This window comes from Mytilus trossulus, chromosome 1 (genome assembly GCF_036588685.1).
Source record: "Mytilus trossulus isolate FHL-02 chromosome 1, PNRI_Mtr1.1.1.hap1, whole genome shotgun sequence".
Classification (NCBI taxonomy): domain Eukaryota; kingdom Metazoa; phylum Mollusca; class Bivalvia; order Mytilida; family Mytilidae; genus Mytilus; species Mytilus trossulus.
This window is the reverse complement of record NC_086373.1, coordinates 79,185,784-79,200,576: the sequence shown is the minus strand read 5'-3', so window position 1 is coordinate 79,200,576 and position 14,793 is coordinate 79,185,784. Positions and strand designations below refer to the sequence as shown.

Genomic DNA, 14,793 nt, shown 5'->3' with positions numbered 1-14,793 from the left:
AAACATTACGTATATCACGATTAACTTTAATTTGACTCACTACTTTCTTTCTGCTAGACGAGGATACAACAGACAATACATAAGTGGAAAAGGAAAAATAAAAAGTAAACAAAACATTATTATCAGTATTTCAGTACAAATATACATGTACATGTATCTATTCATAATTTCCCGTGTGAATATTCGTGTGAACTTCGCAAAGAGGACACTTATATATACATCTATGAATGATAATGTGGTTGGTATTTTTTTAAACATCAAACTGCACACACCACTGTATTTGCTCCTTATAACCTTTTATATCTGAAACAAGAAATAATATAATCATAACATTAACCACCATACACTCATTATAAAAAAAACTGATCAAGGATACATACTTATAAAGTACACAATATAAAATACACACATACAATTGTATACACTTTAAAATATCACCAAACATAAAGACACTTTGTTTGATATAAGGTACACTCGTTCACTATGACCGTGCATGTTGTGATGTTTTGTATTTTAAGGAACATGAGCTATGTATTACTGGTATATTATAGTCAAGGACTACGTTACCACACATTACTTTTTCTTTGCAGGACTCTTTCGTAGACAAATAGATTTGGTTTTGAAGTTTGGTTTTTCCTGTAGAAAACTTTACTTCTAACGGGATAACACATCCTCATTTTTCCTAATTCTAAAAGATTACTAGGTCAGCACTGTAAATAACTCTTTGAATCTTGTTCTTATTGGTATTGTTAGGGATTTTGATATTTAAATCAAACTTAATAATATATTATATATATATAGGCAAATTAATGAGTCTTCAATCTGTTGATATCTGTATTTTGACATTGTAGAATGTCGTGTTCTTTTTCTCGGACTGCTTATTATATACCGTCTTTTAATAAACTAAATTCAATGTTTGTTGGATGTGTTCTCACTGGTCATTTAGTGTTATGTGCATTCTTTTTAATAGTTGTCATTGGATTTGAACCAGCTGTCAGTAACAGCGATTACTCTTAGATCTTTACTTAGTGTCCTTTTGTTGTTATTCCGCATCAACTTTGTTTTTTTGTTAGATGTGTTACTATTTGTGGCCATCAGATAACGAGTTATGCCTTTGTTGCACCACAGTCCCAGGTAAGGAAGCGGACTGGCGACTTCTTGTTATTTTTCCCCGCCACATTCTGTTTATGCCTGTCCGAAATCAGGAGCTTGTACATTTTGTAATTCAGTGGATGTCGTTTGTTATTGTATTTGTTTCATTCATTATTTTGTACATGAATTAGGCCATCAGTTTTCTCGGTTGAACTCTTTTACATCTGTCATTTCGGGGCCCTTTATAGCTGACTTTACGGTTTGGTCTTTGAATGCCTTACGGTGAACTCTAGTTTTAATTTCTGTCATTTTGTCTTTTGTGGAGAGTTGTTTCTTTGGCAATTATATCATATCTTCTTTTTTATGTATTTACATACAATTGTACTACAGATGAAATATTTCCATAGCATGTTGAAAGCAAGTCGAGTGAACATGTTATTAAACAAATTTACTTAAATTCATTGTATCTATCAGAGGAAAAATACAAGGAGCAAACTATATTAACAGTTATATTGACGTCATATCTAGAAAAAAGAGTGCATTTGACAATTCTAGAAGAAGTTCTCTCACAAAAACATAACATAAATACCTTGAAAGGTGGGAGGTTAAAAGTATGCTTAAATATGGCTTACAAACTAGTCTAGTTTCACTAAATTTACCTGAAAACGACATTCATAAGAGGTTAAAAATGATATTTGTTTTTGCACAGATTACATACAGGAGAAATCTTTATAGAGCCGATCATTTACAAATAAATCTCATATCCTTTGTATGTATTATATTTATGTATAGGTTGTACAAAAAAAAATGAATTGCTGGATTTTTTTACATGTCCCCTTCGAATGAATTATAGGTTACTCAAATCTCAATCCATTTGTATGGTATTAAAACTAATCCTATAGAATTGGTTCATGTTATTACAAAATATTATGTATGTTTAATAATGGCTTCTAGACCCTGTTGCACTCAATGGTACTATATTCCCGATAACCAGTATACTTCGGTATTGGCAAATTAAATGTAACGTTTTGTCAGTTAGTTTCCAGTGATAAATTATATAATTGTTCCGCAACTAACTAAAGTTTGCGTCTTTGCAAAGTTAGCTTTAAAAAGGTTTTTGCTGTATCATTAAGCCTTATAATAACGTCAGATCTAAAAATAAATATATACAATTAGATTTTGAGTTCTCAACATCATGTTATTTTAGACGAGATTAGCCTACTTTCATGAACTACTAATGATTCATCATTTCAACATCCGACTGAAATCTCTGGCCTAAAGCAAATTAAAAACACATTTACTCTTCTTTTGATTCGCTTCTTTGTTTTCTATCAGTTTTTCAGTTCGGTTCATTGTAAATGTAACACAAGAAAAGTACTTTTCACATAATCGAATTCAAGTAAATTGAGTTTTCTTGTAATTCTTACAAGAGATTACTAATGGTTTTGAACAATTGGACCTAATTACTGTCTGTTATTGGGAGGAATGAGTATTTTATTTGACATTTCCGCTTAAATAAATTTTCTAGATATAATATTATAAGCTGTTTAAGAAATTCCATTTTTTTTTTATCTGCGGGAGTAGCGTTTCCGCTAATAAATGAACCTAAAATACAAAGAATGCAGACACTTGTCTTGTGGAAAACGAACATGACAACCGGTTTATATATATCCCTCGGTTTTACTTTGTAAATCGGATTTGTTTTCTCTCAATCAATGTATGACCTTGGAACACCTATATACTACTGTTGACTTATTTATTAGATTCCCTTCGTTAATCAAATAAATGACTGCTTGTTTCAAATTGTTTCATTATGTAATTTTTTACAGTATCTAGATCAAAAGGTTTTTCTAGCTCTATCACCGTATCAAAAACAATGGTTTGTTAAGCTAGTATCCCGCTGTCCCTTTCGCCATACCATCATCGATATTTATTGCAAGCAAAACAATGCCGTAAGAAAAGAATATTGGATAATCACGTAAAACAAGCGGTGACTATCTAAAAATTAGTGTTCTCCATTTTTGGTCGACTTTTGTATCTTTTTCATTTTGCTTAAATATCCATCGCAAAAAAGTACACATGATGCATTTTCTTGAACAATTATGATTTTTTCAGATTCCACGTGTTATATCAACTTTTCTTTGATCATCAACATGATTCTGGTACGTAATTTTTTTTATTTTGAACAATTTGAGAATATGTTTTGATAATGTTTAATATCGATGATGAATCCCTTCAAAACTTATCATATATTTGTCAAAACCAAAGTTTATAATTTTCAAATTTGTCATGGATCACCTGATAAATATACCCTAATATTTTAAGAAATTTTATAATTGATATAAAATCATTGTAATAATTATATCTGAAATTAACTAAAATATAATCTTATTCAATTTAGAAACTGATTGTTGAGATTCATACGTAATATCGCTAACAACAATACCCCACACAACATATAGTCGATTTTACGATTAGTGACAAACGCAATAATAAAAACTTCATTGCATATATCAGTTCACTGCTTAGCAAATACGACTACCTACTAATTACATTTAATCATTTTGAAAGGCCAATAATATTGACATTGATCTAATAACATTACGTATAAGTGATTCTTTTTGTAAAGAAGATCAGTCTGATAACTTTGTTTTCCGTCCAAGTTGCTTTAATTTTCAGTTGATTTCTGGAAGTTCAAATGATTAAACCAACATCAAGATGAGCTATTACAAGTATATCCTGTTTACACTATGTTCCTTTGCCTTCTGGATAACAAACGGGAACTTAATTTTGATAAATTTATATGTAAAACAGAGCAGATTCAGTGATTTGTTGTGTACTGAAGGCAAGGTTTCAAGTAAAAGTAATACTAGAGCAGTATTCAGATGTGCTAAAGATTGTGCGTTATCCTCAAGCTGTGTTTCATTTTTCTACAACCAGAATGGACCTTGTCAACTACATAATATAAGCTTATATAACACTTCATTATGTATTGCACATTTGGATACATTTTACTACGTACGAAAAGGTAAGTACTTGTGAAGACCATCAGTTATAACTTACTGTTTCTGTTTGTTCAGGTTTTCTCAACAAAAAAATGCCTGATATTAAATTCAGTCTACAAGGATTCTTTTAACATATTACAAGTCAAATACGTGTATTGAATTCTAAATTACAGTCTTAAAAAGGTTTATTCTCTGTCAGTTTTGTTCATTGCTTTTATGACAATATCCTGTTGCTTTTATGAGATTTTTGGCAATTTGCTTATTTCCTAATGTAAAGCTTAAGGTTATTTGGCATAACTTTTTTGGAATTTTGGACCCTCAATGCTCTTCAACTTCGTACTTGTTTGGCTTTATAAATATTTTGATACGAGCGTCACTGAAGAGTCTTATGAAGAGGAAACGCGCGTCTGGCGTAATAAATTATAATCCTGGTACATTTGATAACTATTAAGTGAGCCTTTACAGAAGTTAGACATGGAAATTGAAGTAAGTTTGTAGATTTAATTTATATTTTAAAGAACGAGTTTTAAACTTTTAAATTGCATTTCCCAGGTAGATCAATATATTATGGTGCATCGTATGTTGTCCAAGTATTAAAAAAATATATAAAAAAAAAAATGTCAGTACAGTCATTGTCATCTTCCGGTTTTCAGTGGAGTTCCTGTTGTTTCTTAGTTATTATTTATAACTGTTGATGTAAATGTCCTTTGTTTTTCTAGTCTTTGTTTACTCCTTGGTTTTGATTGTTATTGTCTTGTACATTCAACTTCAGTGTATTTATTTTTGATGTTTCTGTTATGATTTCGTCTGAATAGTCTGTTATGTCTTATCGTTTGCAGTCCAAATAATTGTAAAATTGTCTTTCCATACCATCATTGTCATGAAAATTGTTGTGAAATTAATTGTATAAAGAGAGAGATTGCATGTTTCGTAAGTGTCACTGTTTTTGATATCATGTGATGTGTGTCGTTGATTGAATATGTTCATTGTTTTCTGCGATTGGCATTTTGTGTCGACTATTATATTATTTGTTTGTTTGTTTCACTGTTATGAATGTTTTTGCATGTGTGTGTGTGCTGTATTTCTGTCGGTTAGTGTTTTAACGATAATTTTTTATATTGTCATCAAGCAAGATGTTAGCCCGGCTTTAAACCAGACTCAACCCACAATTTTATTCTTAAAATGTTCTGTACTAAGTCAGGCAGTTGTTATGAAATAGTTCGTATGTGTTTTGGCGTTTGTTTTAGTTGCACTACGGTGTTACTATAAAGTTGATGGGATTCCTTCGGTTTTGGTTTGTTACCCTGATTTGTTTTCTCTCAATCGATTTATGACATTGGAACACCGGTTAACTACTGTTGCCTTTGTTTATAGCAACGATTGATGATAATATTTTCCAAGTTACGAACCATCTATGACATTGGAAAGTTCGACATAAACCAATAAAAAATCTCTGACCATGTTATATTTTCAAACACAACACATATTGATTGACAAATGAAAGGATTATGATCAAATAAAAAAAACCAATCAAAGGTAACAAGGACATTAAATATCTCTTGTCAAATAGATTAATAAAAATATTAAAACAAGCATTTAGATATTACAGGCAAACAACAATCATTGACATATATTGTATGCACTTTTCTGAAATGTACTATTCATTAGATCTATGTAGGATAAACTGGACGTGATTTTTCAAACGTAAACAATAAACATATATACCTCTTTCGAAAGACCTAAGAAATCTAAAGTTCAATTTACCAATACTTTGTACAAGAATGTGCCCATAGAACACGAATGCTTCACTCTTGTCAACTTAAAACCTAGTAAACAAGTTTCCTATGATATGATCTTTCTAATTTTAATGCCAATTTAGAGTTTTCTGCCTTTATTTGACGGTCCGCAGAACAAGAAAAATGCGGCTCCCGCTTCAGGTTAAAGTTTTTGGTCAATGGAATATTTGGTGAAGTTGAAGGTCCAATCAATTTGGAACTTTTATAGAAATGCGCATCTGGTTCAAGAAAATTGATACCGTTAGTTTTATTACTTCTACTGGGTCGATGCCTCTGCTGGTGGACTATGAGTCCCCGAGGGTATCAACAGCTCAGTAAGCAGTACTTCGGTACTGGCATGAAAAACGGATTTTTTTGAGTTATTAAAATTTGCTGTTACAAAATGATAGAAATTATTATAAATTAAGGAATGTATCTCCCTCTTGCAAAGCTCTGATTCCTTTCACGGATTTGGCTATACTTTTTGGACAATAGCTCTTCATCTTTTATATTAGCTTTGGATTTCAAATATTTTGGCCACGAGCATCACTAAAGAGACATGTATTGTCGAAATGCGCATCTGGTGCAAAAAATTGGTACCGTTAATTTTATTATAAACGACCCGATAATACATGCATGTGCAGATTCACTCTAATACAATGTGTCAATACCTATATTTAGGCATTGCACAAGTTCATGTTTTTCTCTTCTTGTTAAATATTTACAGTCAGGATCCTACTTCGTCAAAATTGTCTCCCCGTTACGCCAGTTCATTTTCACAATCGTAGAAATGGAAGCCATTGTAGGGATGACACGCTACCAATTTTGCTCTTGGAAACCGATAAATTTATCCACATTGCACCAGTACGATCCTTATATGTCAGTTGCATTTTAAAAGACAATTGTATTAATTCGCTAATGAGCATCAGTTAATGATCTTGTCTGAATTGATTTAACTTAAAACTTTTGTCTGATCGATTGTCAGGTGGAATATTCGAAAATTCATAAACATTTAAAAAAAAATCGAATTAAATATTTCGTGGAAGGGCAGACTAGATTTTTTAAGTGGTTGAAGACTATAAACCCTTGTTATCACACACAAAAAATTAAAATCTTTCGAAGATATGCATTTTCATCATCCAACTTGAAAGACTGTCGTCAAGTACTTTAAGTAAAAGAATAGCTATTCGAACACACCTAATTTGTTTTTTTTGTGATTAAGTAGATAGGTATTTCACTTTACCCATATATATTTCATCTTTTCGTACTGTGATTTTTTTAAGTTATAAAGTCAACCTATAGCTTTGATAAATAAAATGAAAGAATCTGAAGCGAGTCGATGTACGAAATATTCTTGTTTTGTACAATATTAAGACAAAATATTCAACTCAAACACGCCCTAACATAAAAAAAAAAGTGCACTCGATTTTCTCTTTTCGATACTATTGTTTCCCATTTTTTGTATTTTTTTCTTGAGTCACATAAAAGATGGGCAGACACAAAAATTACTGAACTCATAGATTGATATTGATTTTCCGTCCGTGGTAATTTTTTTAAAGAAATCGGAGGATATGCATTTTCTACATCCAACTTGAAAGATACCCATGTTGTCGACCTGATATCTTATTGTTCTGCTTAACTATGCCCTAGATAAATTGAAAACTTATGCAAATGGTGTTTTTTAAATAAAACACTTCGTTATTGTGAAGAAAATTGTAATTTTGTTTGTTTCTATTAACTTTTAAATTTTGTGTCACTATAGCAAACATTACAGTACACATTTATCGCCTTCTCTAACAAAGAGCTCCGATTATTTTGTTCTATTTCAAACGGATTTCCGACTGTTTATCAAAGGTATCAGGATTATAATTTAATACGATTCACCACTGACGCTCAGATCAAAATAGTCATAAAGCCAAACAATTACAAAGTTAAGGGAAATTAGGGACCCAAAATTCATAGTTGTGCCAAATACAGCTAAGGTAATCTGTTCCTGGAATAAGAAAATCCTTAGATTTACGAAAGTTTTAAAGTTTTGCCAAATTGTAAATTTATCAAAATTACCATAAAATTGATACATGTATTCAGGTCAACACCGGAGTGCTGACTACTGGGCTGGTGATACTCTTTGTTTTTCTCCTGCTGTTAAAGACGTTTTTACACTAAATCTATTGGATGTTAGAATTCGACTAATTAAGACTTCAGTCTAAGATGCATGATTTTTTGATCAGTTGTTCTTGCCTTTTGAACTTTTGTCCCTACTGACTACGAATACTCTCAGATATTTACTTAAGTATATGTTTTATAATAGGATGTATAGATACGCTGCCACGTCTAGTCGTTTTTTGTATCTTTTTTATTCTGAATCAATCGGATTGTTCATCTGTTTCTTACAACAATGAGAATGAATATAGAGAATGTGTCAACAATCCGAACAAAGCGCAGAAAACAGGTGAAGGCCACCCTCCAAAGCAGCTAGAAACTCCGGTACCCGTAGGATGTCCTCAGCTGGCCCCTAAATATAATTGTGTTCGAGTTCAATGTAAATGTACGTCACATTAAACTCCAAAACACATAAATGAAATAAAAAAAAATATACAAGACTAACAAAGGCCAGAGGCTCCTGACTTGGGACAAGCAAAACAATGCGGTGGGGTTAAACATGTGTTGTGAGATCTCAACCCCAACCCTTATACCTCTAGTCATTGTAGAATAAAGAAACGCATATCAAGACGCACAGTAAAACTCAGTTGAAAAGAAGTCAGAGACCGATGTTGGTTACAAAAGAAACTAAGCAAGTTGACAATAAAACATAAAGGACAACTATCAGTTACCGGCATGCCGGTTTGTTCTCTTGTTGAACAGTTACACCACTTTCTTAGGTTAGGGGAAGGGTTTGGCACCAACACACTACTAGTAATTAAACTCCATCACATCCTATCTGCGACTGTCATAAGTAAGAAGCATACAGTTAAGAGGTTGTCATTTGTCCATGTTTGTCATATGTGTTTTCCGTGAATTGATTGGTTATGCATCAAAAAGCCGTCAGTTTATTTCAATTGAATTGTTTCATATTTTTCTAGTCCGACTCTGCGATATGTATTTTTTTTTTGTTGAAAGCCGTACGGATGCCATTAATTGTTTACATCTACTCCATTTGAAATTTGGTAGATATTTGTATATCCAAGTGTCTTGTGAAACATATGAACTTTCATATGTTTATGTGTTACATATTTATTTTTCGTTCATTTTTTTTATATAAATAAGGCCGTTAGTTTTCTCTTTTAAATTGTTTTACATTGTCTTATCGGAGCCTTTAATAGCTGACTATGCGATATGGGCTTTGCTTATTGTTGAAGGCCGTACGGTGACCTATAGTTGTTAATGTCTGTCATTTTGATCCTTTGTGGATAGTTGTCTCATTGGCAATCATACCACATCTTCTTTTTTTTTATAATTTCAATCTGTTTCAAAATTTTAACAATATAATTTAAAAGTTTAATAATTCAAAATATTAAAATATCTTAAAAGACACGAGTTTTTGACGGTTGTAGTCATCTTTGGATAATTATAACCACAGTTGTAAATGTTTCAATTTATATTTAGTACCTGAAACCACAACAACGATACCAACAGCACCCTCCTTATCATCCATCGAAACAACGACCTTAACAGTACAGACATCAAGCAGACAACTATCATGTGACCACGGCTGGTTGTCAATAGGTACAGGTTGTTATCTGATAACACCTCCAGATGCTACAAGACAGACATGGCAAAATGCGACGGTAAGAGGCATTCAGTTGCAAACAACCATCAAGACCATAGATGAATACACAACCTTCGGATCTTTTGCTTTAACAAATATAGTTAAATAAAATAACAGTGTTTTAAACAAAAGTTTCTATAATTTAATTTTCAAGTAAGCGAACACTATGGCCAAATTACTGTATTTCCGATTTTTTTCTACGATTTGAATCAAATGCACTTGTTGATAAACTTTCTGAAACACCCGGGTTTTAGTTGGTTCGTATTGCTCAGTTTTCTGTGTAGTGTACTCTTGTTATGATTTTGGTCTTATTTCAAGTTTTCCTGCCATGGCCTTTATAATTTAATATCTTTGACTTATTAGTTTGCATATTCCTTTTGGTATCTTCTGTCCCCTCTTTTAAAAAACTTATTGGTGTGTCTCATATTTGTGTTTGAGTTCAATGAATACATATCATAAAAGATATGAAATGTCCTAATTGGTTTAGGAAAACAAAATTGTATAAACTTTTTAAATATTTACCAGGCATCTAAGCAATCCTTTTATCATGTAAAAGCAATTACAGCACAATAAACAATCCGGCATCTAGTATTAGAACGTGGCAGTTTTGTAAATAAAGCAAATTCAGTCAACAGAAGGAACGGATATTAAGCATCATTTCATATGTCCGATAAGAAAATTCTTCATTTATTGTGAAAGTATTAAATTTGGTTGAATAAAACAGAATCTATACAATAACATGTAACTTTAAAGTACAGTTGCATGATTAAAATAGAATAAAATGAACCAAATTTGTATTTAAAAACAACCAAACACTCCATGGGCAACAGCTTTTAAAACGATGTAATGTAAGAGTAATTAAATAACTAAACAGTTGGAAGTGCTTCGATTTACATTGTAAAATCGGCAAATGACGCAATGGCTGTCCTTTATTGTTTCCTCGATTACCTCTGATTATATGTGTTAAAAGACCATTGTGCATATTTCTGTTATTGAACCCATTAATATGCTACAGTTTGGATCTGAGCATGTTTTACAGTCAAAACATGTCCGTTTTTTTGTTTTTGTTTTATAATAATTTTTAACTCAAAAGTGTTCATCTTATTCAATGTATGTAGAGTATTTTAATGTATATATTTTCAATATTTAGCAAAATATATTATTTTTAAAACATGTCATTTAACTGTTCCATGTGTACGATGAAGAAGAAATTAATGAACTGAGGAAAACCTTTAGCGCGAGACTTTTCCGAGTATTGCTTGTAAAATACATTACTTGTTTGTTTTCGGAAACTGTCAGTGCCGATTTAATCTTGATGAATTAACCTTAGCTCTTTTAATTTGCTGTTTATAAAGGTATTAGTTATCTTCATCAAATAGAAATGGATTGTCGCTGTAATTCTATTCATTTCATTCTTTTTATCCAAAGATTTTGCAACGTCTTTATAAAATACTTCTATTCACCTAAGTGATGGATGCCTCCAAGTATTCTAATTGACGTTACTGCTTTCTCGTATTTTTGCTTAGGAATACTAATATTTCAAAGAGATAATGCTCTCTCATATTCGTGCAGAAAAAAAAACTCATGAGACAAACGACAAAGTCTGACATCAATTGAGGGAAAGTGTTATTGAGACAAAAGGTCAATTCATGTGTAAGTCGTCTTGTCGTTTGTCTGATCTTTTAGATTTCGTTTTAATTTCGTTCAAAGGACAAGAAAGAACAATCGAAGTTTGTAAGCGTTTTTACACCACTGGGTCGATGACACTACTGGTGGACGTTTCGTCCCCGAGGGTATCACCAGCCCAGTAGTCAGCACTAATATCAATTATTTGGTCATTCGTATAAATGTCTGTTTACAAAACTTTGAATTTTTCGAAAAACTAAGGATTTTTTATCAACGCAATCCATTTTTGTCTTTCTTTGTGGACTTCTTCAAGTGTACTAAGTTTACTAAAAGCACCGCTGTCTATGCATTCGACTATCGCAGTCCTGTACGTTATGCCAATGATATAGTATCAGATTTTTCGGAAAACGAGATGTTGTTTTTTATTGGAATAAATAGTTAAAAAGACTATGATCGATTAAAACAACTTAAAATGAAAAAAAAATCGGAAGTAAATTGTAGACATCGCAAACGATTAAAAAAACACAAGATTTTATTTAAAAACTTAGGAATGAAATCAGGCATTTGAAGGATAAGCAGGTAAGTCATGATCTGCAAGCACACGTCTTGTAACCAATTACAAGTAAAATTATGTGATATATCATGAGTCAGGAAACACATAATTGTCAAAAATGGTAATTCCTGACGAATAATATAATTCATCACAGTCAATTCCGGCATTTCAGTTGAATCTTAACAATCAACAAAAAAACTATGAACGCTGAACGGTCGCATCAAACAATGTCAGGTTCTAAAAAAATCTGCTTTCATATTTATAACTGGTTTAACAGATAAATTAAATTAGTTTCCTTTAATAAAAATTACTCATTTTATTTTATGTTTAAAAAGTAATGACTTATTTGTACACATTTTATAATTAATTTCTTGATAGGAAATTTGTAAAACTATTGGTGGTTACCTTGCGGCCATGGAAACTGCAGAAGAAAATCAACTGTTAAAAGAATACGTAGGATCCTTAGGTAATTGATAATATATATTACATTTAGATGACATACAAAGAGTAATCAATAAACTCATCATAGATACCAGACCAAACTTGAAGTAATTATGATCGGAAGCCAATCCTATAAAATAATAATAAAAAAGAAGTTTCAATATCCAAAGTGTCAGTGAGTAAGAGCTATTCCTTTAACCGTTCTTGAAGTTATTTTTCTAAGTTGACACATTGTGTTCCGAAAGAGAAAAATATATTGATCATCTAAACACACTTTTACTATATTTTAATCTTGTGAGTTATATTGTTTTTATTTGATTGATAACATATGATTTAAATAAGTCAGTTTAGTCGACAAATCTTTATGCATGCGATTAACAGTAGATGTAACTTTAAAGCTCATCGAAAAATGTATTACCCGAACGACATAAGTATATATGCCTATGGTCCATGTTCCAAATAGTTGAAATACTCACATGGTCCAGAACATATACAAATCAACCATAGGAATGACACTGATTCTACAACATGACGATCATTTAGAAGTTAGACCGTTAGTAAGCATTGCATATGTCTATCCTTTATCACACGTATAAGATTAAGGGAACAGTAGTATACCGCCATAACTCGATTGAGAGAACACAAATCCGGGTTACAAACTAAAACCGAGGGAAACACATCAACAATAAGAGGTAAACAACGAAACAACATAAACACTGAAGAGCAACAGATATAACTGACTATGTAATGGTAGTGAAAAGCAATCCATAGTTATGGTGTTCTTAACCTGATCTTTGAAACTTACATTCCTTCGTAAATTTTACGGACGCCATCACGAGTTGGTTGACCGTTATGGAATAACCGTTTGACAAATGATATCGGATATGTTCCTTGCGTCGTAACTACAATCCCTATGCTGAGCCTGACTCAGCTAGTATAACCATGTGATTGTATCGCAATCTCGGCAAATTACAAAGAATAACAACTTGTGTGTGAAGATTGTAGATTGTAATTCCACCAGAAATGATACAGGAGTTTTACAGAGTGTGTAATGTTTGGTAAACTGAAAGAAATAAAAATACAATATTTTACAATATGTACGAAAGAAATATATGAATGTTCAATGCAATAATAATATCAAGTCAAAAACGAAAGTAGAATTCTCAGTTCAATTCATAGAAATAAACAATTACAGTTCGTATTTGTTGAATAAACGTGGAATCCAAGTTAACGGAATTAACGGTATATATATTTTACAGTTTATAATTGATTTGAAACGTACTTGACGGTGATTTGTCATCCACTTGCAATAGACCGGTGAGGAAGAGAAAGTAAGCACTAGTGAAAATACGGAGAAGTCCAGATTAATTCCGGAAAATACGGATGTCTAAAAATCCAATTCAATAGACTATACAGTGAATATAAATTGCGAATGTGATCCAGAATAATCCCCTTCCCTTTCATGAATGTGACCTACAAAATTAGACTATTAACCGGATTTGTAATCCAACGGTTTGTCTTTTTCATTTGTTAGCCATGGCGTTGTCAGTTTGTTTTAGATTTATGAGTTTGACTGTCTCTTTGGTATCTTCCGTCCCTTTTTACACTTAATTATTATAATAATGAAAATATCTGGTTCGAATACCGATATAGTCAGTAAGATTATAAATATGATGTTTAATTTTAGGTGCAACTTCTAAAGATTATTTTATCGGAGGTTCTGATCTACAAACTGATGGCACCTTTATATGGGAGCATAGCGGTGACCTTATCAATTTACATGGCAGCGGTTTCTTTCATGACTGGATGTCAATATATCAGCCAGATAATACCGATGATCTCCATTGTATGGTTCTTTATGGACAAGCAAGTCATATGTGGAATGATGTTTCGTGTACATATGCCAGGGAATTCATTTGTGAAAAAGACCCATGATGATGTCATATAGAAATATAGAAATATTATATCATATCATGATTTTAACGTAACAAGCTAAATGAAGGTATTATTTCAGTGATTCAACTTTTCCTGAAATTTTTAATAAGCAAATCTTGAAAAAGCATACGTCTGTTCATATAATATAGGTTTGGGGAACAAATAGGGAAAATGTCTTGGCGGAATGCTTACTTGTTGCTATTACAAAAAAGATTTTTAAAGCCTCGGTCACACATTACCGGATAGCTCGAACTGACGCCTAACGGATAACTTTTTTTCAATCCGTTCATGTCCGTTAGACGTCCATCCATATCCGTATCATGTCCGTTAAGCGTACGTTTTTGTAAAAGGGGAAACCCTAAGACATTTACGTTTAAACAGCAATCAATCTAATCTTGAAAATGTTATCAAACATTTTGAATCTAAGTTATTAGAGAGAGGTTACTCATCCAACGAAATTCACAATTCCATAAATTCAGCCTTAAATACTAAAAGAGAAAAGGCAATGAAATATAAAAAGAAATATAATAACAAGGGCACCCCTTTAGGTGTCATACCACCAATTAAAAGTCCCTATCTGTTCAACCAAATTTTGCA

The 14,793-nt window shown here is 31.9% G+C and overlaps 1 protein-coding gene across 1 annotated transcript; it reads left to right on the top strand.

The window, feature by feature from the left end:
* Positions 1 to 9,487: 9,487 nt before the first annotated feature.
* Positions 9,488 to 14,487, top strand: LOC134710249 (perlucin-like). Its single transcript, XM_063570528.1, has 3 exons — positions 9,488 to 9,660; positions 12,199 to 12,286; positions 13,949 to 14,487. Exons 2-3 carry the CDS (start codon positions 12,235 to 12,237, stop codon positions 14,194 to 14,196), a joined length of 300 nt encoding a protein of 99 aa, XP_063426598.1. The 5' UTR covers positions 9,488 to 9,660; positions 12,199 to 12,234; the 3' UTR covers positions 14,197 to 14,487.
* Positions 14,488 to 14,793: the final 306 nt, after the last annotated feature.

Bases quoted from the DNA above. Each gene is read 5' to 3' on its own strand.
- LOC134710249 (XM_063570528.1), top strand. From the start codon at position 12,235: ATGGAAACTGCAGAAGAAAATCAACTGTTAAAAGAATACGTAGGATCC. The intron at 12,287-13,948 runs GTAATTGATAAT...GTTTAATTTTAG, and splicing joins AGAATACGTAGGATCCTTAG to GTGCAACTTCTAAAGATTAT.